Below are 25,187 nucleotides of genomic sequence, written 5' to 3' on the forward strand. Positions count from 1 at the left end.
GCAATCTTTCGTTATGATTCTCGAACTTATACTGTCAACGTGTCATCGCGTCGCCAGCGCATGAAACGAAACCTAGCCTTCATCGTAATCCAAATATTACACAGTCTTTGCCTCTCATCCCACTGATAAACAACGAAAGTGACGATCCCAACCGACACCGTGACGACTACCCAGATCCATATATTCAACTGCTCCAACTCGACAAAGTTCATGCCGAATATCGAAGTGCAGTACGAAAGCGGAAGAAATATGGTCGCAAGTATAGTGAGCTTCGTAACTTGGGTGGCTAGCGTGATCTGTTTCTGCGACTCCGCGAGAGAAGTAGCACTGACTAGGATCGATATCGCTTCCTGATAGTGCAGCGAGAGCTGGCGGCATCGCGATCGAAGGAATTCAAAGTCGGCCTTGACTGCGTCTTTGGCTTCCTGGGCTACATCGCTCTGGTCTTGTGTGAGGTTGGCTGCCCATCGAGCCAGCTTTGGCGAGCTGATGAATCGGAGAACCTCTTCGTGTCGACTTGCGTGGTCATCCAGGAGGTGTTTGTGCATTATGAGTTGTTCCAGATGCTCGGTTGAGTACTTCCGATCCCATTTCGTCGATGCGATTATGTCGTACCATTTTTGAAGTGTTGATAGTAGCTGGATCTCTGAGGCAGCTGCGAACAGGAGGATAGGTGCGAGTGCGTATAGCGGATCTTGCCCTGCGATTTCGTGATCATCAAGCATTACGTGGAGCTCTGATGGTAGATGGGACGCTGTCTGGAAGAGCGAGCCATCGGTGTCTTGCGTGATATCGAGATCGGGGACGGGCAGCGGCCATGGATGTTTGATCGTCGACTCCTGTCCCAGCAAATGTACAGGTAATAAACGGATGTCTCGGCGTCCTGTTTCTGTCTTGGCCGCCATATACTCGACGAAATGATGGTAAGTGCGGCTATGAGAGAGATTTCTGCTTCCGACATCTGTCCACAAGATTGCTGATACACATGGTAAGCGGTGACGAAATCAAGGTTTGACAGGTCGCTCACCAGTCCAGCCGTCTCCATTTGACTCAACGGTGATGGACACATCTTGCTCGATGACAAATTGAAGGTTGCTAAGATATGCATGGCCTCTTACATATGAACAGCCAGGAGCTGCGGCCAAACGTCTGGGCATCCACTCAACGTCGTCGGGTAGAAGCCTTCGTCGCGCTTGCAAGATCAAGCTACTGAATGAGTCTACAGGCAGCTTGTTCTTGCCAAAGTTTCCCTGGGTGTTAAGACGCAGTAGGAGCCCTTTGTTCGAAGTGGCGTATGGGCTTCTCGTGATTGCGTGAAGAACAGGCCCGTCAGTCGAGCGCCAAAGATGGATATGCTGCCGAAAGAACTCGGGAGCGATATTGTATTTCGCGCCCACTTCACATATCCAAGACCCTGGAAGATGTCCATTGAGGAAAAGGACCTGTCCTTGCCCTTTGCTCGGAGGCGGAGCTGCGACTAGGTCCTGTAACTGAGAATATTTGTAACTATGGCGTTGATACTGCTCAGAGCCATGACAAGGCGGCCCATACACAGACAAATGGCCAAGATGATACGCTTCAAGGTCACTGTATTGCTTGGGTAGATGTGCCTCATCAGCTCGGAGCAGCTCAGCGAGAAATCTGTAATGATAGCCATAGAAAAGCGTGCGAGTATATGAACGTGCAGCGTAGTTGAGTATATGCTGGCGATAGCCTTGGGCTTCAGGCGACAGCTGCATCTTGCTCGTGTGGCTGAAAGATACGACACAAGTTATAGGCGGTAAAGGATCGGGGAGAAAGGCATCGTAGCAAGTAAGCTCCATCCATGTTAAGAAGTACCTTTAGAACACAGCGTGTCAGATCCGGTTTTCGCAACAGCATCAAAGGCTGGAGACAAGCCAGCTGCACAATCATAGTGTTCTCCGTCGCGACCAGTCAGGCAGGCGCATAAGCGAACGCGCACCATGGATCTTCGCAATACCTGCGGGTGGGGGCTAGCCGCCCGTGATACGAGGCTGAATGCTTCCGATGTCGTTCATCAGCGGAACGACCCCACGACTTGTGCGACGCCAAGCAAAACCTGAACAGCGGTCATGAAGACCACGATCGTAGCGAACCTGATGTTGTCAGTTTTATGAGGTGCAACAGTAGTGAGTATCTCACAAGAACGTCCAGAATTGCAAGGTATCGTTACGGTTACGGAACAAGACCCAAATGCTCCATGGCTTCGCCTGCTGCAGATGCTCATCTAGGATCATGATTCGAGACCAGAGATGAGGGAATATGCCAGGTGTCCATGCGATCGGCTGCTGATTTATGGCGCTCATGAGGTGAGGAAGCTTAGGGTCGTATTCGCTGCTACGTTGAAGTCGACTAAAGGCTTGGTAATCGCTGATCGCGCGATTGCGGTATCGTCGAGCAGAACATGGCTGACATGGGCAACATCGCCGCTGTATATAGGTATACCAAGTCAGTGTATGCTTCATATGCAGTTCGTAGAGAAACACGTACCCATAAACCAAGCTTAGCATGAGGACCCAATGAGGGCCAGGCGTTGAATAGCAAGCTGTATGACTCCATGACCTCTTGCGCCAGCTCATTACCAACACCAACCATCCTAAGGGGAGCGGCATCTAAGGCGCATGGTAGCGCGAAGATCTCAAGTATGCGACGTCCGTTGCGGTTCGATAGCAGGAGGTGCCGGGAGATGTTGTGAGTCCAGGTGATTTCCACTGCTCCGAACACAGTCAATCTGTACGCGTTGAGGTGGGTGGCGTCAACAAAGAGCGACTCCAAGGACTCTAAATCTGCCATGGTCACCACAGAGGCGAATGCAACAGGCGCTGGTAGCAAGCCGCTGCCCGCTACCAATTCTGCCAAGCTCTCGAAGTATGGCTGGCCACCCAGCAGGCTTCCGTGCATGCGCAGATTGTAGCTTGCCGTCACCATTCGGAGCTTACCGGCTACAGTTGGTAGATCGGTGAACGAGCTCAGTAACAGTGTGCAGCTGCCAATAGCGCGCACTACCGTGTCCTCTTCGTGCCATTGTGTGTTCGGGTGGTTGGATAGCGAGTGTAGCAGCCCTTCAATACTCCTCTTCATTGACCCAAGGGGCTGAGGGCCATTGAAGTATTGTACTATGGTTATGAGAAGATCTTCGTATTCTGGAGTACCACGAGCATCGTGCTGGTTCAGAAGGTAGTTGATGTACGGTTCGACGGTGTCGTCGTTGGGGTAATTCGGGAAGCCCAAGGCGTGCGCGAGACGTATTCGGAGGAGATCAGGTGGGGGAGGCCCTAGAAACATGCCCATTGTGTATATTGGGCAACCCGTAAGCCTCAATTCCTATGGCAGAGTGAAGGCAATAGATCGCTGAATGCGCAAAGAGAAGGGTTTTCATGTGGAGGCTGGCAGGCTGTCCATGAGGCTGTGCATCGCAAGGGGATAGCCCATCAGGATGGCATTGCCCCTTTCGACCAGGCGGAGGCTGAGTTTTGGCTGACATGATCATGCATGTGTGCCGGCGCGTAGCGATGGATGCGTGGTGGCAGTGAAGGACCTCGGGAGGAGAGGGCGTCACGGGCTGCACGCGTCGCTTATCGATAACACACCTCGCGCTTAGGCAACCCGCGTCACAATCTCGCCTGCGCCCAACCACAGACATGACGAACTCACCGACGCGTGTTTCCGAGATTATGTCACACACACATGAATTGAGAATCCTCCCGTGCACACACTGGTGCAGTTATCGATATGTAATATACGCGCTGAGTCTACAACTATCCATTTGCTAACCAACCAACAGGGACGCCGGCAGCAGTAGGCGCAATGGCAAGCCAGCATCCTGCGAACCATGCCGGCTGAACAAAACCAAGTGTGATCATGGCCATCCAAAGTGTGATCGATGTCGTCAACGTGGTATTGAAGACCGCTGCTTCTACCACCCAGCACCTCTCACCAGACAGCGTCAGAGTGCTGATGAGTCAGGAACAGGTGAAGCCCGCCCTCCCAAAAGAAAGTATGCATACATCTGGAACTACATTCACGTCAGTATTTTGACTCAAGCAGACGACCCTCGAAGCAGGCTTCGGATGCTGTTGCCGCTTTTGCCCCAGCATCTCCGTCGCATGGTGACAAACTTGCGGATGCCGTTGCTGCTGATGTATATCACCCTGGGTTCCTCGGGCCTGGATCATACGCTGTACTTCTTCCTCAGGATGAAGAACCCGGTCAGATGCGTGAACGCGAGGAGTCTGTTGCATCGGAACGATCAGATCGCGAACTTACACACCAGCACACCCTGTCCAAGTCCATGCGATACCAGATGGCTTGTGATGTTTTGAGCACTCTTCGCCATTACAACGCTATCAAAGAGCTCGTTCTATGGTATAATGCAACAAATGAAGCAGGTGTGATACCTGCCCAGGTTCAGGTCGACGCCGTGAATGCGTTAGAAGCTGTTGTTGACAAGCATGACCTTCGGCGGAAGAAACCCAGTTCTCTACTGATAAGCCAAGTACTCGAGACGACTGCACGCCCTTTCACAGTATCACAGTCAATGGAGGCACACGACTTTCACATCTTGTGTTCCGGTGATAATTTACGATTCGAAACTATCGGCTTTCTCCTCGCGACGGCCGGGCGATCGCTAACGTTTGGCTTCGTTCCGGATATCTTCAGTGATCCTGCCAACAAGGACATGAAGTTACACTTTGCCGATGAGCTACTTCGCGCGAGTACGACCTGTCTTTTTCTCACGACGATGCTTGCGACAGTCAACGACATAACGATCTGGATGTATTACGAAAACTACCTATTTACAATCATGATCTGCGGCTACCAAGGCCCACCCAGCTGGCGACGGATAGGCGAACTGTCGACACAGATATATGCACTGGGTATACATCAAGAGAAGAAGTGCGCTCATGCTCCGAAATGGTTGACGGAAACACGCCGTAGGGTTTTCTGTTCAGCATACAACCAGGACAAGTCGATATCCACCTTCCTTGGCCGTCCGATACGTATCAGCAAGAGACACACTGACATCGAGCTTCCACTGGACCTGGCCGATAATGAAGTCACCGGTGACCAGGCGACCTTGGAATCTGCCATCGCGGCGTTGGACGAGGACGGTTGGAATACCAAAGGCAGATGGTTGAGAGCGTCTTGGATCGTAAGTCTTGCACCTAGGCTGGTTTCGTTCCCTCAGCTAACGTACATTAGCGTTTACGTCATATATCCCTGCGAAGTCGCGAAGAAATCCTGGAATTCTCGCTCGTCAAGATAGACGCAAACGCGGAAGCTCAGCTACTGTACGCATGCTATGATGACCCGACTTTGACTTCTACTAACAAGTCTGTAGAGATATATCCGAGCGTGTACGCACTTCCTGGGAGACGCTACCCAAACATATGCGATACTGGAAGACCTGTTGGGAAGACGATGTTCCCACGGTAATCTGTCTGATGCTGTCCATCATACACCTCACGCATTGGTACAACGAGTTCATGATCCAAAAGCTGCTCGATTACAGCCCATTGACGCTCAACACTGCCCTACTGCGCGTCTCTGTTGATCTTCTTTGCAACACACTTACCTTGGGTAGAATCCGCGATCGGTCATACGACGTTCAACGCGACATGCTCAACGCCCTACTGCTATTTGGTGTACCCGCGGCGTCGGTACTTGCGACAGCTTTGCGCGAACAACACCGAACAGGCCAGCAATTCCCCGCTGAAATATCCCGCGCGGAGATCATTCGCATGCTCAGCGTGCTCATATCACATCTTGATTCAGCCGCACACATGGAAAACTCTGGAGCTAGGCACGGCGAAGCCAACTACAACCTCTTTCGCAAGGCGAGCAAGATTTTCACCAAGGTCATTGACACAGTCTTGGACACCCGGCCCGCGGAAGAGATTACCCCAGCGAGTGCTCAGCTTGGGCTTGACCTGGATCTGGACATATTCTCTGGCGCTGGGTTGGATGGTTTTGAAGGAGGCATGGAATTCCCTGGCATGGGAATGTCACTTGGTATGAATGGGAATGGAAATGGAAACTTCAGTGACGCTGCGGATGATTGGGGTGCTCTCGGTCAGTGGAATGCCTTTGGTGGGCCTGTATAAAGCCCTGTCACCATTGGCTATGCGCCCTGCAGGAGGCCTCGCATATATATGCATCCCGCAAGTTGATATGGAAACTGTTGACGTGGCGGACGTTCGTGTCTAGAGTACATTTGGCCTTGTGCAAGCACACATAACCGTCGATACGCTAATTACAATCTAGTACAATGCCACTGACAACCGTTTTGAGGTATCATTTATATTAAAAAGAACGGCTCTCCCCAACTTAGTCCTGAACATACTCTCCTTCTACGCCTCCAACGCAGCCGTCCTCTTGATGTTTGTGTAGCGGAACCCAAAAGCGGCAAGGAAAGCGGCGCCACCGAATGCAATACCAACTATCAGACACTCCCGGAAACCGGCTACGTAGGCCTCAAGTACCCCCTCGAGGAACTGCGCTGGAATCAGAGTCTTGAGCTCGGAAGCACCGGCGTCCAGGACAATCTGGGGGTCGAGGCCTGGAGCTGTGATGGGCAGCTGCTTTAGGAGCGTGTTCTGGAAGGCAGCTTGGGCAGACGAGACACCGAAAGCGCCGCCGAGGGTTTGGATGACTAAACCGCTCGTTAGTAATGTGTCAATGGGAGCGACGATACGGACTGCGCTTACAAAGAAGTGTGGCTGTGGCCAATGGCACGTCGACTTCCTTAGTGGTCGCCTGGATGAGCATGACAGGGACTTGGAAGCTCACTCCGATACCGATACCGCAAAGAATCTGGTAACCAATCCAGACTTTCGCGGGTGAATCGATATCGAACGTGTAGATCATGCCGGCACCGATGGTCGTGATGGCCGCTCCTCCAATCATCCATGGATATGCGTAGCCGGTCTTTGTGATGATCTGGCCAACGATCACGACGCAGATGGCTGCAAACAATGTAAGCATTTGAAGGAGAGAATGGACGTTGATTGTCTACTCACTGACTGCGAGAATGAAGGGTACAGTGCGAACACCACTCGAGGCTGCCGAGACGCCTTGTACGGATTCTAGTGATCGTTAGTCAAGGTCGACATGATGTGTAGCTCAGCGAACTTACGGAAGTAAATCGGCAAATAGTAGAACGTGACCAAGAAGGCAGAGTTGATCAAGAACGAGAACATCGATCCGACCCAGATAGTTCTCCTCTGAATGATCAAGCTGTGAACCATGGCGTTCTCACCCAGCCACCACTGATCAACCACGAACAAAGCCATCAATACGACGAAGGCCACCAGGGTGCCAATCACGGCACCACTGTTCCAAGCCTTCGAGATGCCTCCCCATTGCAGCGCGAGGATGAAGCAAACGATTGCGCCGATAATGAGGATTAGACCGGGCACATCGAGTGTGCGAAGCATGCCACGCCAGTCAGGGCGAGTTTTGGGTGGTTCGTTCGCGAAGAAGAGGAGGATGAAGAGGCACGATACACCACCGACGGGAAGGTTGATGTAGAAGCTGTGGAGCTGTTAGCGAGAGCCTCCAAAGGCTTTTGCGATAAGGCCCAACGTACCACCAGCGCCATGAGACATGGCTAGTGAAAGCACCACCGATCAATGGGCCAACGACACTGGCGAGACCATATGCTGCACCCATCAACCCACTGTACTTAGGTCGATCGGCTGAGGGTACCAAGACAGCAATGATGGTATACGATCCGGAGAACAGCCCAGCTGCACCAACACCGCATATCGCGCGACCGATGATCAAGGCTACGGAGCTGGGTGCGGCACCTATTGACGTAACTCATTAGCATGGTGTTGATGTCAAGATCAACTAATGTGGACTTACCGCAGATCACACTACCCAACTCGAAGAAGAAGATGGAGATGAGGTACGTCCACTTCAACGGAAAGAAAGTGTACAGTCGTCCCCAGAATGCTGTAGTCGCAGCGGTGGTGATGAAGAAAGCTGAGCCATACCAGCCGATATCTTGGAGACTCTTGAACTCATCGGTGATCTTAGGGATGGCTGTTGAAATGATGGTCTACGATTCGGATTAGGCTTCGCTGGAAAGGGTCAGAGAAGAGAAGTTGTTCGTCCACACTTACAAAGTCGAGGGAAGCCTGCAACGATGCGTTAGCTACTGCTTTTGTGTTCATGTGTGGAGATGTTGCTTACGAGGAAAATAGCCAAGACCAGTCCTACAAGTACAAGTACGAACCGTCCTTTCGTCAACTGGATATGCGCTAGCTCTTCTTTCTCCTCCCCTGTATTCAGCGACCCTGTGTTCAGCGATCCTTCCGTGGAATGGAGATCTTTCTCCTCGTCTGGGCGTCTAAGAACATCTTCCTTCATGTTTACAAGATTTTCGCAGATGGTATGAAGGAAACAGAGACGACGGTGCTTGATGGTTGTACTACTGCTACTTCACGTCGCAGGTCATTAGCCAAATTGTAGTCTCAACGATGCCGCAGCATCATGGACACCCTAAACGGCCCCAGTCCCGAAGTGCGAGGACGGACGAAAATCATCTTCATGCGAGGAGTATTTGGTCTGCGTTGGGGGAGGACCTCCTTGGTCGCTTCCGTTCTTGCACGGAGTTCCGTCGGCGCTAGCGGACAAGCGTGACTTCCACAACCAAAGGCCTCGGTGTTTTGTCAGCATCGCTCAACTCATTGCTAGCTACTGCATCGGGGTTGCGCATGTCTTCAGTCAGCTATGGCGATCGCATCGAAGTTTCGCGGACGTCCTGTTCATGTTGGCGGTGGTTGGAGACGCGTGCTTTCGACGCGACACGCCGGTGGCGTAACCAATGCACTTGTAGGAAACGATGACATGCTTGGGGCGCTTTTGATGAAAGTGAACATTAAGATCGCAGTATACACGGATGTTGGGGTGTTGATTTGACACTTTTAGTCGAGAGCTAGTATAGACATGATGAGTGGCAATGTGCCAGCATCATCAACTTGATATCAGGATGAATCATCAAAGACTAAAGCCCTTGCCGGTAGGCGATGGTTGGGGTCGGTTGATAGCAAATTGAACGCGCATATCTGTGCAACAAATTGACTTGATGAACGGTGTACCATTCTTAGTGTTATCAGTAGGGTACATGCTATTCCACGTCTTGTTGTCCGTACATAAGGAATTTGGCGCATGCTCCGACGGAGTAGTAAGCATATGGAGATTGAGTAGGAGTGACGAAGAACCAGGCTCTCACAAAGCGTAGACATGTCGTGGGCAACGCGCACGATCTTTCATTAGACACTAGCACGAGAAAATGCGGGCCAATATTGTAGGATAGACAAAATGTTATACTTGGTACGCAAGGAGCGAAACTAACGAAAAACACTGTAGCAAGAAGGGGAAGAGACGTAACGGCATGGTGGATAGTTAAGGAGTGGTGTACGAGACCACCAAGGTCTTCGGATGAAGAGCTGTTCAGATAGCAAGATCAGGATGTTCCACCAAAGCCTCCTCATACATGGCTACAAGCTTCTTCTCTTTGTGTGCATCTCTTGGTTTGATGTCGAAGACGAACACCTCCGGCCGAGTAATGAGCAAGTCTGTCCAATCTTCTGTGTGAATTGGTATATCTGTTATTATGTCAGCATGAGAACGAGACGCCAAAAAGCGGGATACGTACCAATACCAATTTTGTTCTTCTTCTTGGTGACATTGAATGCCCAGGCCAAAGAGCCCATGATTGTGACCAGCTGGTAGTCTACAATCTCCATACCCAAGCAATTGCGACGACCATAACCAAAGACGTGGTGGTTGATGACGTTGGGATACTTCGTCAGAGGCTCCTTGTAAGTGGGGTATCTCGGGTTCAGATAGCGATCTGGATTGAACTCTTCTGGGTTGGGGTATAGGGATTCGTCACTCCGACGCGCCCACTCGGTAGCATGGATAAGCGCACCCTTCGGGATGAAGTATCCATCGTATTCATCATCTCTCTCAGCTTCGTGGGGAACACCCGTCGGAACTGGCGGCCTCCAGCGGATCAGCTCTTTGCCGATCGCTCTCAGTACCGGAAGCTTCGGGGCGTCGGCCCATGTGGGTAGACGGTCGGGGCCGCAAACCTCATCGATCTCATCTTGTAGTCGCTTTTGCCAATGGGGGTAATGACACATAGCGAGGTAGTACGTCTGAATCGGCGAAGACATGGGTAGTGATGCTGTGATAGCAAGCATGCCTATCGCGAAAGCACCCTCCTTCTCGTCCGGGACGCCATCGGGGAACTTCAAGCGCTCCTTGTCCTTGAAGAACGTGCGAGACCAGGAATGACCGGGAACACCAGCGTCCATCTTGGCTTTGACGGATTGCATGGCCCCAACCCAGAATTCCTTCTGAGCATCATGGCGCGCCTTCTCCTGCCAATACCAAGGGTTGATCAAGTTAGGTAACTTCTGAACGACTGGAAACCTGTTCGGTAGCTTCCCTGCTGGGGATATGGCAGCGAGAAGGCCAGCCGAGCTTCGGTTCAACCCACGACTTAGCTTGGGGTCTTCCCAGGCGAGGCGCGCGCTCACACGATGGGTGAACTCTTCGGCGAGATCGGGATAGTTGCGGTTGTCTTTCATCAGCGAAACCATCATCCGCGTGATCTCGAGGTGCGTGAAGCCGAACATGTCGTAATTGTAGGTCTCGGACAGGCATTGGTGAGCGAATTTACGGTGTCTTGTAAGTGCCGCTGCATAATCAGTCAGCGACATCCGAAGATGAATCGATAGATACTCACCATTGTTGTCTAAGAGAGGAAGATATTCTGCATCAGTTTTGGCGCCTGGGATGTTGGGTGTGGGCGCGCGATTGGAATAGTATGCTCCACGCCTTGCGAGAAGATCCTGACACACCTTCTCGCTGTTGACACGGATATGTTTAACGCCGAAGAGAGTGAACTGGTAGATCGGACCATATTCTTCGTGCTATTATCATTCAGTTACATCGTCAGAAGCGTCCATGGGGACCTTACCCATTCAGCAAACTTCTTGTACACATCCTTAGAAGGGAACTTGTGGAAAGGACCGATCCATGGTAGACCTTTATAGCACTGTCAGCAAGTACCTTTTCTTCAGACAATGAATACTGACCTTTGGGGCCCGGCAACGGCTTGTACTTGGGCTTTTTCGGCCTGAACAGACGAACAACGGCTAGAAGAAAAGCACCGATGACACTGATGGCGATGCTGGGAACGAAGAGAGAAAGCATGGCTTGCGAGAGCGGTTGAACTCCCATGTCAATCATGATTGCTAGAGTCAACGAAAGACAGCTGAATGGTATGTCGAACTGGTACCAACCTTGGGCCAGTCCACCGGGCTTATAACTACAGCCCTCATGGTTTTCAGGCCAACTCTACTATCGCCTCAACTCCGTACTGGCATATTTTCATTGCACTCATCCCCTCGGACCTGTCTCGGTGTCATGTCTCGCGAACACCATCAGTATACTGTGGCTTGCTCGATACACAACGCGCAGGCATCATCCCGAAGCTCAATTCCTCTTGGGAACGGTACTGCGACCGCCGACCACCGATCGGATGGCATTGTACAGGTGGAGAGCCGTATTACAGTGAGAGTCCTATCGTGTTTTCAGCATCGTCTCAGGACCGGCGTGGCGGTGGGGTGATGAAGAGCATGGTTCCACTTGCCAGTCCGGAGCTGGGTGAAGTGGGCTGCCACGTGCGCTCCTGCTAAAGGTCTTGGCAAACTCCAACCATCGCAGCCTGAGGGTCTTCCATCCCATCTGTTCCCACCCACCACGACGCCTCATGTCTCAGCCTAGACAGCGACTTTCTCGCCTCTGAATCCGCTCTCCCCCGGTCACACACTGGCACGAAATCCATACCTGCTACGAATAGTTCGCCGCGGGAGTCCGCTAGACAATAAGCTCAAAATCGCCGAGCGCGAAACCGACGTTGACAACGCGATCCCGTCCCGTCGTCACGGACCTCCGCAGTACCCTCAGCGTCCACAGACGTTGATTCGCGTAGAGCGCATCTTCATGTCTCAATATAACCAGGGATGAGGGAAGACGCGATGCAGATGGCAGCTGTGTTGCGCTCTGAAGGCTGACCCGGTACCCACTCTGCTGGCGCTGGAAGCAGCCGCTTGCGTGAACAGTACATGGGACATGAAGTTAGTTTGGGATCTAGGTCCTAAGTACTAACAGTGGCTGAAGCGTTCAGCTAGATTACGGCTCGAGAATTTCAGACGGCCGCTCTTCGCGCTGCATTGTACGCATTTGGGGTCGATGAGGCTTTGCCGCTGAGACGTGGCCCTTCACTCCCAATGCTTTCAATTGCCATCGTCTGAATATGACCCGAAGCAAGGCCCGAGCTAGGTTCCAAGGGCTTATAAACCGGAAGGACCACGTTTTCTCGTGATACATTCATTGCTTCCCTCATCCTTGTTGTACATGCATTGCATTGCTAGCGTTTAGCTGCATCGTCCCTTCGTTATGGATATCTTGGCATCATTCGTGCTAGTCACATCTGTTCTTGCACGACAGGTGGTTGCCGTCACTACACAGCAGATCGAGACCGACTTGTCCTCCAATCTTTCTAATAGATCACACGTCATTCTCACCACCTATTCTTCTTATCCGACTGAATTCACGCAACGATGGAGCATCTATGATAAGGCCGAGCCAACCTATGCCGTTGCTGCCAAACCCGCTACAGCGAGAGATGTACAGACGATCTTGCGGTATGCAACCAAGAACAAGGTCCCTCTTTTAGCAACTGGAGGTGGCCACGGGTACTCGACGACGCTTTCTGGCCTACACAATGCGCTCGACGTTGACCTGCGCAACTTCAAGAAGATTAAAGTCGACGCATCCACCAACACCATGGTCGTTGGAGCCGGTTCTACGTTTCATGATATGTTCGATCCGCTGTATGCGGCCGGCAAGATGATGCGTAAGTCTCCGACATAGTCGGCATCCTAGATTACTGACAAAGCCCTCAGCTTCTGGTGGGACTTCTCCGCCAAGCATCATTGGCCTCACGTTGGGTGGGGGTGTAGGACCTTTGACTGGTGAACACGGACTCCTGATCGACTCTCTACTCTCCGTGGAAATGGTCACCGGATCGGGCGAGATTCTAACGGCGTCGGCTACTGAGAACTCTGACCTCTTCTGGGGCATGCGTGGCGCGGGCTTCAACTTCGGTGTGGTCACATCAGCGACCTATCGCATCTACGATACAATCAATGATGGCATGGTTTACAATGCAGACATGTCGTTTGAAGCCGAGAAGAACGCCACGATATTTGAAATCTTCCAGACTTACCAGGGCAAGCAAGATGATAAGCTGGCATTGACGATTGGATCCTCCATCAAGAACAATGTCGTAAGTGCTAGCCACGTCTGGTCGGATGCTTGACCTCCATTAACACATTGTCAAGCCAACAATCGATGTTTCCGCCATTTACTACGGCAACAAGCAGCAGGGCGACGCCGCGATCAAGTCGTTCATCAACCAAAAGCCATATTACAGCAACATTTCAGTCGTTCCCTACAACCGACTAGTAAGCGTGGCCAACTTTTGCGGCGATATATTCGCTCAGCGAAAGGGTGTTGGGGCGGACATGTGGGGGTTTCAGCTCAACAACCTCACTGTACCTGCGCTGGTCGACACATTCACGAAGTACATGAACTTCCTCCGTGCCAACCCGGCAATAGAAAATACCAACTGGATTATAGAGAAATTTGGCCTGGGCGTAACGGCGAGTATCGACGATGATTCTACAGCCTACGCTTGGCGCAAAACTGTGGCCTACGGCTTCTTTGCGTTTTACCTACCTGGCAACGTCACTGCGGAGCAAACCAGCGCCGTTGACACGTTCACCGCGAAGATTCGCACCGAGTTGATGTCAGCATGCGGAAACCCCGATGGCAATGTGTTTCCCAACTACGCACGTGGCGACGAGAAGCCGGAGCAAGTCTATGGTGCGACGAAACTTCCAAGGCTGAGGCTGCTGAAGAAGAGATATGACCCGAAGGGTTTGTTTAACCACTTCAACTCTTTTGCATGACCTTCTATTGCGCCACAGTTAGGGCTAGGTGCTATTGTCATTCTCAGCTTGGTTCTCGGCCTCGTCAGTTTTCTCAGTCCCATCGAGTTGTATATAATCTATGGTTCTATCAAAACTCGTATCCATCGTTTCTTAATCATCAGCACGTGTCTTGCAACGACTGAATATCGAAGCTCCGTGATGCGATGAAAAGGTTCGGCACGTGAGTCGAACTGACAGCCGCCGATTTATGGGAGGCCACTTTATTTGAACAGCATGAACAACCGCTGCCTCCTATCAAACAAACCCGCCGAACATCCGAAGCCTACAGTAGTTCTCTTGGTGAGAACTGAAGGCGGAAGGCAAAACAACGTATATCGAAGCCCGAGAAGATGTATCAACGACCGAAAGTTCAGATCAAGCACTAGTCACTTTTGTTACGGCTGTAGACGAGAAGAAAGAGACAATTCGTGATGAGAATGTAGAGAAAAGCGGCATGAATGTCTCTGGAGGCGACACGTCCTACGCGGTCCATTGACATTGACATGAATGTATACCATGCTCACTACAATACTCGATGCTCGGGAAAGGAATCGGACATTTCATCTGCGCAAACTCGATACGTTGCCAGCTAATAGCCACGCCAATCATCCCACTACCTTTGATGTCTTTAGAATATTCCGCATCTTCAACGCAGAGCTCGTTGATGTGCTCTCGCCTTCGTATCGCCACCTCAACACGCCTGCATCTGGCTGCCGAAACATACCCGCCAAATCAATACCAGCTCACTCGGCATTACCCGCCCCCAATCATCTTCCTCCGTGTGCTTGTCTCTAGACCAGAATAGCAGCAGCATTGCAAGCCACGAAACCAGCATAAAGCACAATTCTCACACGGTTCAAGTAGCCCCAGTAGGCGATCTTGTCGTGATCCTACGATACGGCGTTAGCATCTCTTGCATCTCGAGTAGATAAGCAACACGGAAGATATATGAAACTCACCCTCGCAGTCTGCATTCCCCTGCCCTTCTCTGGTAGATCCGCGTAATGCAAATCTTTCTGCGCTCTGAACTTCTCAATCAACACGTCATTCACCGGGTTCATGTAGTGAAGTGTGAATGGGAAGATCAGGAACGCCAACACGCTGCTAACGCCGTAGATAATGGTGGTCTTCCCCGTAAAACCCTGCTTAGTGGAGGAGTTATATGTCATAATGGCGGATAGAATGAGGTTAGATGCCGAGAGCGAAGTAGCGGGGACTTGCGCGGCGCGGAACTGGTAGTGCCATTGCCGGATTGCGAGGATGGGAGAGGGAGACTCAAGAATGGAGGGAATGGAGATGGTGGATAGGGCTGTGTTCATGCCGAGGAGAAAGGTAGCTTGGAGGAGGGTGCCGAATTGGAGGTGGGCAAAGGACAGCATCTTGGATGCAGGTTGCAAGATTTGGGGATGCGAATGGCAGAAAGTGGTTTATGAGAAGACGATGAGAGACGAGAGCTAGCTCTTTGATGATGCTGGCGTCGGTGTGAGAGAGATGCAGTATATGCTTATATCTTCATCGCACCTTCTCTATGTATCTCCACTAACACCCATCGCTTTTCCTCCGCAAACATCACCGAACTCCACCCACGCACCTCGTTTCCTACTCATCGCACCTCCTACGCCGGCTCTCCAACCATCGGCACCTATAAACCTCGGATTTTCAGCTCGTAGATTCTGCAACAAGTAAGCAAAAGTACTACTATCGCACGTCCGAGTTCCTGCTAAGCCGGTGAACCGCGTTACCAAGCCCAACCGCCACAAGGCTGCTCCTTCACACGGACGCGGATAAAGACTGCGCTGAAGCTGAAACCGTAGTCGGGCCGTTCTAAGCTGAGTAATTGGCGAGCAAAAACCTTAATTCCAAAATGATGGGAGGCCTGATTCGACATGTCCAAGGTCGCTATGACCCGACACAACGCGCTAGTCCGGAGTTCCGTACAAAGTTTACAAACAAACGCTGCCCACGCATCCTTCGAAGGAACTTTCGCCAACGACGAAGGTAGGAGTGCGCTGTTCGTCGCGCAACACCGGACACCGAGATGACTAATTCCTGTCGTGCGCGCGCCGTTCTTGTGCGTTCTTTGACGTCAGTGATCTTTGTGGGAGGGTGAAGCGCTTACTTCTGCCTTCGTATCTCCTCTTCATATCAACCTTCAGAGCGTCGAGACTGCCGGCCTGACTTGAACTACGCGCGCGAAAGACGAAAGACTATCAACCTCACCTCACCTCACTTCCTACCACTCCACTCTACCCTCCACCAAGCATTTCCCCTTCGTGGTATAGCTGCGTCAACGCGACATTCACCAATCATGTCCTCATTCCCTGCCTTCCTGAAGTCGCAGCTTCTCTACACGCCCAAGGTGCCTCAGCCGGAGACCTTCACCGGCAAGACCGTCATCGTAACAGGCGCCAACAGCGGGCTCGGCCTAGAAGCAACACGGCACTTTGTACGCTGCGGCGCGACCACTGTCATCATTGCATGCCGCACGCGCTCCAAGGGCGAAGCCGCCCAGCGCGACATCGAAGCCACGACGAAACGCACCGGCGTACTCCAAGTCTGGGAACTGGATCTTTCATCGTACGCTAGCGTGAAGGCGTTTGCGAAGAAATGCGAGACGCTGCCTTGCATTGACATTGTGTTGGAAAATGCGGGAATCGCACAGGGCAAGTTTGAGAGAATTGAGGGACACGAAGCGCACATTGCCGTCAATGTCATTTCTACCTTCATGCTTGCGGTGCTCCTACTTCCCGTTCTGCGGAGAACAGCGGAAATACACAAGACGAAGCCATATCTCACCATCGTCACCTCCGAAGTCCACCACTGGACGCAGTTCCCACAAAAGAAGGCAGACAGCATCTTCGCCGAGCTGGACGACGAGAAGAAAGCAGATATGGCAGACCGCTACAACGTCTCCAAGCTCATGCAGATTCTCCTCGTTCGGCACTTGACCCAAGTCATCATCAAGGACAAGAAAAAGGAACCCGTTGTTATCAACTGCGTAACGCCTGGTCTTTGCAAGTCGGATTTGGTCAAGGATATGGGTATGGCGCCTGTGGTGTTCAAGAAGGTCTTGGGACGACAGGTCGAGGTGGGCAGTCGGTTGCTGGTCAATGCGACTGCGTTACCGGAGAGCCAGGGCGAATACATCCTGGATGATCATGTGGAGGAGCCGTCGCCGCTGGCGAGGAGTCAAGAAGGTGCGGAGCTGGGGAAGAGGGTTTGGGATGAGCTGGCCGGGATATTGGAGAAGGCAAGCCCTGGTATTACTCAGAATTTGTGAAGCTTAGTTTGAGGTTATGACTCTTCCTCGCTTGATGCACTGGTAGGTGGAGTAGTGGCACTTAGATAATGTGGAAGGCTGTCATTCGTCAACCCAATGAATCTGGATGTTCTACGCGCTGTATCATACGTGAGAGGGACGTTGAAGTACACATTGACTTGAATCTTGTTGAAGTGTGGACGTGATCGCGGTGAAACTCATCGGGGTATTCTGTTGTTGCAAAGGCACGGCCAAGACGAGACAAGCTTCTTCGTCAACGGCAGCCATGTGATTTTCCTGACAATTCTGTTCTATCGATATCCCATACCTGCTTTTGGACGCCTGCGCCTCATTGTCGTGATCATCAATCCCATCAACTCCATCTAGTCAAGAAGTAGCGAGCCTTCTCAGTAACATTTCGTGAACAATGTGTAGGGTAACACTCCAGCTTGCTGATACAGTACTGCAAGCTGTTGTTACCTTCCAGGATTGGTAACCGTCTCTTGTCGTCAAGCGTGACAACGGGTGTACCAGTAGTAGTGTTGAGAAAGCACTCTTCCTCCGAGGGCAATAGGGCGTCAATACCACACTCCACCGCCGCCGATGAGGAGGTTCGGTCCCAAGATCGGAGAGACCAGCAAGACATGGCCGCACGATACAAAGCTACCGGCCACCAGGTTGGCCGTGCGTCCACGGACGATCTGTCGATCAATCTGAAGATTTGACCAGCATGGAATAGGACGTATCTCTCTCCTTCGGGATGACGTGACCACCGCCACATGTCCGCACGGGCCGTGTCTGACATGGGCGGCTCTTCCTTGGCGCATTTCTCAATCTCGGGGATGCTGGTGAACACGTTCAGGCTAACCAGATGGAGCATTATCATGCTGACACAGTCGGTGGGGGTTACTTCACCCTCATCTTCCTTGCTGGAAGAAGCTTTTGACCGCGAGAGAAGCGTTGCCAGATCTTGGAGCAAATCTTGCGTCTCCTGCAAGCGACCCAGGATCTTAATCTTGGAAAGCACCCGGTATCGGTTTGAAGGTTCATCGGCATCGAAAATGCGCAGAAGTTGCTGTTGCTCGAGGACCATGGCCAGTATGGGGTGAAGAAGCAGACGAAGGTGGTGTAAGGGCACGTCATCAGCGACTACCAGCCGACCCTGGAGGAAACTTCGAAAGAGGCCGTTGAGAGATGGAGTTGTGTGCCCAGAACGGGGTCCAATAGAACTCTGTTTCTCAAGCCAGGCACCAAATTTTGCGGCATTGCAGGGTCCTGGTTTATTCCCGTTGGCCCCAGAACGCTCGAGCCACTCATTGTATGAGCTGGCGTGCCACATTTCGTTATCTTGAGGTAAGGGCACTTGCAGATCGTTGATCGAGAGTATTGGTGGTAGGTCGTGCAACAAACTGATCTCAAGGTCTACGTAGACCCAAGCATATGCGTGGCTAGAAATGTCAGTAAGATTTCGACGTGTAGTGTGAGATGTTTCTCACCGATTACGCTGCTCTTGCTCTTTCCACCTCTCCCACATCTCTTGTCCTTCCGCTCTTGGATTATACACGGTCTGTTCGGGCTGTAAGACGCCAGTGCATTTCAGCATCTGTGAAAGTTAGTCTATGTTTCCAGCGCACGCGTAAGGTTGATGACTTACACTAAGATATTGCCCTCTTTTTGACATGGCGTACGCAGCAAAAGAGTCTCTACCACTCCTTGCGCAGAGTGTAAGCAACTGCAGTGCGATTCCTCCGATCATTGGTTGCGATATGCTCCGGCTCTCGAGAACGTCGTCCAATGCAATCCTGCATATTTCAATCAAGCCGTTGGCGAGCACGTGCGATTCGAAATGATCTGTAAGCATCGCACCTTGGGAGATGAGAAGTATGATGAGCAGGATCCCAACATCGGCCTTGTCAACCTGTAGAATGTCTGTAACGTTGATGCTTGAGGAACCAGCGAGACCCAGATATGGCTGAATAGAGTCGATGCGGTTTGCGTACGTTTCGACAAAGTGCATGAGAACATTGGAGGGTGGGAGGACTACGATGCGTCCAAAGAGGCCTTGACTTGATGTTGAAGGAGATTGTCGGCTCCAGAGTGCCCGTTGCAAGAGTATCTGTACAGTTGCGACAACCCGGTCTCTGGCATCATGCGAGAGAGACTGGCTTGGTTCGCTGTCGTTCTCCGCGAGCCCTTGCCATGCGGTAGGCTGTGCGAGTAGATCCACCATCTGCGCGAGTACATCATCTGATGTCGCAGATTTGTCTACAGCTTTTTGTGGATACTGCTTTGGTGTAAAAGCATTTCTTAGATCTGGCGAACTAGCTGGTATGCTTGTGCTCCCTCGATGTATCGTATCGGGTGGTGTCAGCGGTTGGTTTGGCCCATGTGACAGGTGATGGTGTTGTTGTTGAAGCCCTTGGCCGCCGCCTACACAGCTTGGCGGATACAAGGGATCGCTAGGGTGGATATCCATCGACGATACGGAAGCGAAGAGGTTGTTTGAAGTGTCCATAGCTTCACCGTTAGCTGGAGCACCGGGGTACGAGAAGCCCATAAAGTCGTCGTAACCACCAAGATCCAGAGATGGTGCGGGTAGCGCCGAGTTGGCGAATGCAAACATGTCGTTATTCTGCGGTGGCTGGCTCTCTGGCACCATGTAGCCAGTGAACTGATCCATGTTTGGAACATGGCTGCCGTTGGAATAATTGGAGTTTGCCGGGCTTGTCGACGATTGACTGCGTGCCGTCGATCTTCGAGGCGCTCGCGGCTTACGCGAGGTAGTTCTAGGCTGACAAACGTAGCCTCTTGCAACGCATTGTGAGCATGGTACCTGTGTTTGTATTAGATATTGCACTCATGGCTCAGTAAGTGCACTCTGGCTGGGTACTCACCTTTCTGTCGCATCGTGCCTTGGAGATGGCACATCTGGTGCAGGCGATCAGGCCGGGGTGACTCATTGGAAGTGTGATGTGATTGGGAGGTATAGTCGATGTACCGATGATTACGAGGTATGTTGGAGACGTACCCAGGTACAATGTACGGGATGTAAGCGTGTATATGTGCGTTCCCAGAGCTAAGCTCATACGGGACGGGACCCATATATACCCCTCCTTGGCACCTTGATGACAAGATGTAGCTGAGCTCGAAGACAGCCCTGGAGTGCGGTGACGCGTGAAGATCTCCAGCGACACACCTCAAAGTCGCCAAAATTATCCCGAGGGCCAACTTTGATGGCTAGCGCGAAACGAGACGACGCATCAGTCCAATTTGAGGGCGCATGCTCGTCTTCGCAGGCCCATGGCTATGCATGTTTGTTGCGGCGGGTTAGGCCGCTACTGCCAGGTTCAGGCGATAAGAGCCAAGTGGGGCAAGGGTTTTGGGGCTGTAAACCTACGCCAGTCTCGCCTCGCAAGACGATGCCGAATTGACTTTCCAGCCTCACCGGCCACCCCCGCTCGCTGTTGTTGGCCAGTCAAGCATAGCAAACGCCATTCCCACGAGGGCGTGGTGGAGCCGCAAAGCTAAGCACTTGCCAAAAGGGACCTACTTTATGTAAGCCGGGCTCACCCTACACCAGGCGTGGCAATATTCGTGAGACACTGACGAAGCTGGAATTTAGTAGGCGCACAGGCAGCAGCAAGATCCTTTTTGAGCGTCTTCTACTCTCGTTACTTGGCCGGTTGTCGCAAAAATGAGTCCAACGCCTGGTACCTGTAAGCACTACTTACGTCGCGCATTTGGACTGTGCCCAAGTAATGTTGCATCGTTTCTCTTTTCTGTACGACCTTCTGAAGTCAGATAACTTGGCCAGCTGCAACATGATCGCATACACGAGCAATGATGAGCCATAAGGTGTGTTAGCAGCTCGATCTGGTCCCCGAAATCCGTCCTTGGCCCTCTTCTCATGATAAGCAGGTCCAAATATGGTGAGACACTGGTTTTCGCACTTGGTGGCTATTATCATGTAGCTGAGAACATGTCGCTGCTACATGTGCACATGAACTCGGCCCTCCCGGAGACGCGATCTGAGGTCGGGCCTTCCCGTAGATACGATGCAGCAACCCCAGCACCGCAGCATCAGGCGCTGCAGTCGAGATGAATGAGTGCGTGGCCACACATGCTGGCGGCCCTTATCTAGAGGCGACTCCGCTTGCAGGTTGCACTTTCAAGTGTGTATATAACCGAATAGCGACAGCTGCAAGCATATGGGTGCTGTATCGAAATGGCTTTACTGAACACCTGAAGTCGACCTTAACAGCAAAACTGCATACCACACCAGCAGGAACAAGCACGAACCGCCCTTGTCTCCGAATGACATTACTGCAAATACGATGCTGTAGTAGCCCGGCGGTCGACGACGACAGCCCCGATGTACTTTAGAGTCTTGGAGTGCCGCGGCTGGATGATACGATGCATGATTCGTCGGCACAGGGGATGTTGACAAAGCCGATCATGCCGAGCAGTTCATGGGGGAGAGCCGTCGCGTATTGCGGATCTAGAAGAGGGCCGACTAACTGCTGGTCGGACGGCTGGCCTCAGCTTTCCGTCCAGACCACGGGATTAAGTGCTCAAAGACCTTGATCGTTGTTAATAGTAGCCTTGCGTCTTTTCTGGTGCCAGATAAATCCTCTCAGGTGCAGATTCCCGACGTGGATCAGACTGTGTCGGATTGCCCCATGGGGCTGGTATCGGAAGCTACTGTGATTCTCGGCCGAGTTGAGCATCCGTCATTTGGTCCAATCACTGACGACAAATAGGAGTGTCCCTAAAGTAAGCCATCGTTTACAACTCGACCTAGACATGTGGAAGACAAAAGGCCTCCAATTTCGATAGGCTACCGGTCAGCTCAACGCACCAGTCATGGTAGATACATCGGGGTCGCCGCATCCATCTTGTATAGCTTGACCAATGGGTGCTAGCACACTTGGACGTGCTGGTGCAGAGGCGCAATCGCTGAGAGCAAAGCTCAACCTGATGTGAGCGGGAACACCTGCGAACAACGTCAGCACGTTAGTCCCATGGAAACACACGTCATTTATCGTAGTATGGTCGTTATCCGGAAGACCCGGTCCCGACCCGGTCTTTGGAAAGCCCAGTGTTGCGAAACTCCCGTTGCGAATCTCTTCATTCCTTACAGCATCTTGGAACTGCTTTCTTGGCAGATTGGCCAAATAGCTCATGGCCTTGATTATATAGGCAAATCAGATGAGTCGTGACTTTTGTCGGTTTCTGAACGTTGATTTGGCTCGACAGCCATGAGCTGTTCAATCAGCCAAGACAGACACTGAGCTCGCGACTTTTAGCCAGGAAGCAAGCCTAGCTCCATCATGAGTTGCGCCTTTTGTACAGTGCTCGAACCATACGAGCGGTTCGTGGCGCATGACTGATTGAGAAGACGATGTTGCTCGTATGCAGCGTATGCATGCAGGGGCGATATCGACGATGATTCTGGGTTATCCTTGGAAGCATGTAACAGCGCATCCGACGTTGGCGGCTATGTGCTGCCTTCCCCGAATAGTAGAGCCGATGAGATAGACTGATGTGAACGACGCAGCATCAGGGGCGTAAGAGATTCGGTCCGGCCCCTGCAGTGATATCAAATGGGCTGATTCCGCCTGTAGTGTACAGTATCGTAGAAGCAAGGCTGAGCGTCCACATGTTCATTGACGTTTCATGAACGCAATCATCGTAGTATGGAAGGATACAAGGCCACCGAAATGGTGTGCGGTACGACTGGTGGTGGCCAGGGTGGGGTTCAAGATGGAGAAAGCGCGTTCACTAGCAACGGCAAGTGGGGGAACCTGGATGCCAAGCTTTCCATTGCGGACCAATAGCGGAGTTACGACAAATCAACAACTTTTAAATCAAGACCTGGTAACTGTTCAGCTGGGATGCAGGCATGATATTGTCAAGGTAGGTCATTACATTGTTCCATGTTGATCGTTACTCAATGCCCCCATCTAGATCCGGTTTGGCGCGCTGCTAAAGTACATTGAAGGTCAATCGAGAAGCGGAGAGCTGGGGTATGTCCAACACAATTATGTTACAAGGAAGACTTCGGGGTATCTGCCCCGGAAGACGCTCGCCTCTTCTTCGGGCCCATTGAGTCTGATTAATTTACTCAAGAACGCGCGTTACCAGACCAGTAGCGACAGTTCGGCCACCCTCGCGCATGTTGAACCGTTGGCCAGTCTCTAGGACGTGGGGCTGGTGGAGTTCACAGACCATCTCGACGTTGTCACCAGGCATAACCTGCTTGTCGTGGGCGTCCTCGGTGCCCTCTGGCCAGTGAAGCGCGCATGACTCGTCGGCGGTTCGGATGAACATTTGTGGCCTGTAGTTCTCGCCAAAGCCAGTGTGACGACCACCTTCCTCCTTGCTCAGGACGTACATGGAAACGAGGAACTTCTTGTGAGCCTTGACCTGTCCGGGTACGGAAACAACCATGCCGCGACGGACATCATCACGCTTAACTCCACGAAGGAGAAGACCGGAGTTGTCACCTGCGCGCGACTCCTCGCACGACTTCTTGAAGGTTTCAATGTCGGTAACCTTGGTCTTGATGGGAGCAGTACCCTTGCCCACAAGCTCGACTTCGGCATCGCGCTTCAGGATACCGCGCTCGACACGGCCAGAAACGACGGTACCGCGACCGGCGATGGAGAAGACATCCTCAACAGCCATGAGGAAGGGCTTCTCGGTCTCACGCTGAGGAGTGGGGATCCATGCATCGACAGCCTCCAACAGCTCATCGACCTTGGTGACACCAATCTCAGGCTGGCGGCCCTCGATGGCGCAGAGAGCGGAACCCATGATGATGGGCGTCTCGTCACCCTCGAAACCGTAGCTGCTGAGGAGCTCACGCATCTCCATCTCGACGAGCTCCAACATCTCCTTGTCGTCGACAGCATCGACCTTGTTCACGAAGACAACGATCTTCTGGACACCGACCTGACGGGCGAGCAGCAAGTGCTCACGGGTCTGGGGCATTTGACCGTCGGAGGCGGCGACGACAATGATAGCACCGTCCATGTTGGCAGCTCCAGTAATCATGTTCTTGATGTAATCGGCGTGACCGGGGCAGTCGACGTGGGCATAGTGGCGGTTGTCGGTCTGGTACTCGATGTGGGCGGTCGAGATGGTAATACCACGCTTTCGCTCTTCGGGGGCCTTGTCGATGGAACCGTATTCGAGGTACTTGGCGTAGCCCTTCTCTGCTTGTCGCTTGGTGATGGCGGCTGTGAGGGTAGTCTAGAGCGTATCAGTCGTCATGGACGTGGGAGGCGGGGAGAGAGGCGTTGTACCTTTCCGTGGTCAACGTGGCCAATGGTACCTGAAATCTATTAGCATGGCCATGGGCATACTATCTCAGGATGCATACCAATGTTGACGTGGGGCTTGTCTCGTGTGAAAGAGGCGTAGTTCCGTACGCCGTTCATCCACCTCATCGTGCCCTGCGCGCCCAAAGCATTTTGCACGGGCGACACATTACGCTGGTACTGAAGGGCGGAGCGCGAGGTGCGCAGGAAAACTCTGGAAAAGCTCGACATGATTGACCCGATCACACGATGCAGAGAAGCGAGGGGATGCGATTGCTTGAGATGGCGGTGGTGTCTCGAGATGGCGAGGCTCAAATCATTTTCTTAGCGCGACATGGTAGCGCATCGGCCAATCATGTGAGGGGGAGATCCGAGCTCGACAACTTTGAGAAGGAGCGATGGAGCACTGCGGGCGGAGAACATTTCCCGGTGACGTTGTATCATTTTCTATTCAGCGTTTCTTGGGAGGATCTACCGTGTCTTTCATTACCTCAAAAGCCATCAATT

General features: G+C 52.2%; 9 protein-coding genes across 9 annotated transcripts; 3 read left to right on the forward strand and 6 right to left on the reverse strand.

Moving 5' to 3' along the window:
• Window positions 1-26: 26 nt before the first annotated feature.
• Window positions 27-3,312, reverse strand: J4E92_002225 (uncharacterized protein; the record flags this gene model as incomplete). Its single annotated transcript, XM_051493630.1, has 3 exons — window positions 27-839; window positions 1,167-1,250; window positions 2,512-3,312. The coding sequence occupies 3 exons, from the start codon at window positions 3,310-3,312 to the stop codon at window positions 27-29; spliced, it is 1,698 nt and encodes a 565-aa protein (XP_051356861.1).
• Window positions 3,313-3,882: 570 nt separating this feature from the next.
• On the forward strand, window positions 3,883-6,125 carry J4E92_002226 (uncharacterized protein; the record flags this gene model as incomplete). Its single annotated transcript, XM_051493631.1, has 4 exons — window positions 3,883-3,993; window positions 4,085-5,132; window positions 5,258-5,312; window positions 5,363-6,125. The coding sequence occupies 4 exons, from the start codon at window positions 3,883-3,885 to the stop codon at window positions 6,123-6,125; spliced, it is 1,977 nt and encodes a 658-aa protein (XP_051356862.1).
• A 246-nt stretch (window positions 6,126-6,371) lies between these two features.
• Window positions 6,372-8,394, reverse strand: J4E92_002227 (uncharacterized protein; the record flags this gene model as incomplete). Its single annotated transcript, XM_051493632.1, has 8 exons — window positions 6,372-6,673; window positions 6,729-6,986; window positions 7,041-7,106; window positions 7,157-7,554; window positions 7,610-7,829; window positions 7,888-8,083; window positions 8,148-8,162; window positions 8,218-8,394. The coding sequence occupies 8 exons, from the start codon at window positions 8,392-8,394 to the stop codon at window positions 6,372-6,374; spliced, it is 1,632 nt and encodes a 543-aa protein (XP_051356863.1).
• Window positions 8,395-9,480: 1,086 nt separating this feature from the next.
• On the reverse strand, window positions 9,481-11,289 carry J4E92_002228 (uncharacterized protein; the record flags this gene model as incomplete). The annotated part of the gene is made up of 5 exons (XM_051493633.1): window positions 9,481-9,635; window positions 9,686-10,735; window positions 10,784-10,970; window positions 11,018-11,085; window positions 11,136-11,289. 5 exons carry the CDS (start codon window positions 11,287-11,289, stop codon window positions 9,481-9,483), a joined length of 1,614 nt encoding a protein of 537 aa, XP_051356864.1.
• Window positions 11,290-12,891: 1,602 nt separating this feature from the next.
• Window positions 12,892-14,078, forward strand: J4E92_002229 (uncharacterized protein; the record flags this gene model as incomplete). Its single annotated transcript, XM_051493634.1, has 3 exons — window positions 12,892-12,961; window positions 13,011-13,393; window positions 13,449-14,078. 3 exons carry the CDS (start codon window positions 12,892-12,894, stop codon window positions 14,076-14,078), a joined length of 1,083 nt encoding a protein of 360 aa, XP_051356865.1.
• Window positions 14,079-14,890: 812 nt separating this feature from the next.
• Window positions 14,891-15,478, reverse strand: J4E92_002230 (uncharacterized protein; the record flags this gene model as incomplete). Its single annotated transcript, XM_051493635.1, has 2 exons — window positions 14,891-14,989; window positions 15,059-15,478. The coding sequence occupies 2 exons, from the start codon at window positions 15,476-15,478 to the stop codon at window positions 14,891-14,893; spliced, it is 519 nt and encodes a 172-aa protein (XP_051356866.1).
• A 929-nt stretch (window positions 15,479-16,407) lies between these two features.
• Window positions 16,408-17,379, forward strand: J4E92_002231 (uncharacterized protein; the record flags this gene model as incomplete). Its single annotated transcript, XM_051493636.1, has 1 exon — window positions 16,408-17,379. The coding sequence occupies one exon, from the start codon at window positions 16,408-16,410 to the stop codon at window positions 17,377-17,379; it is 972 nt and encodes a 323-aa protein (XP_051356867.1).
• Window positions 17,380-18,066: 687 nt separating this feature from the next.
• On the reverse strand, window positions 18,067-20,038 carry J4E92_002232 (uncharacterized protein; the record flags this gene model as incomplete). The annotated part of the gene is made up of 4 exons (XM_051493637.1): window positions 18,067-18,071; window positions 18,124-18,806; window positions 18,855-18,961; window positions 19,013-20,038. 4 exons carry the CDS (start codon window positions 20,036-20,038, stop codon window positions 18,067-18,069), a joined length of 1,821 nt encoding a protein of 606 aa, XP_051356868.1.
• Window positions 20,039-23,478: 3,440 nt separating this feature from the next.
• On the reverse strand, window positions 23,479-24,911 carry TUF1 (translation elongation factor Tu; the record flags this gene model as incomplete). Its single annotated transcript, XM_051493638.1, has 3 exons — window positions 23,479-24,612; window positions 24,666-24,694; window positions 24,743-24,911. 3 exons carry the CDS (start codon window positions 24,909-24,911, stop codon window positions 23,479-23,481), a joined length of 1,332 nt encoding a protein of 443 aa, XP_051356869.1.
• Window positions 24,912-25,187: the final 276 nt, after the last annotated feature.

This window comes from Alternaria infectoria (genome assembly GCF_024043175.1).
Source record: "Alternaria infectoria strain BMP 0036 chromosome Unknown scaffold_2, whole genome shotgun sequence".
Classification (NCBI taxonomy): Eukaryota; Fungi; Ascomycota; class Dothideomycetes; order Pleosporales; family Pleosporaceae; genus Alternaria; species Alternaria infectoria.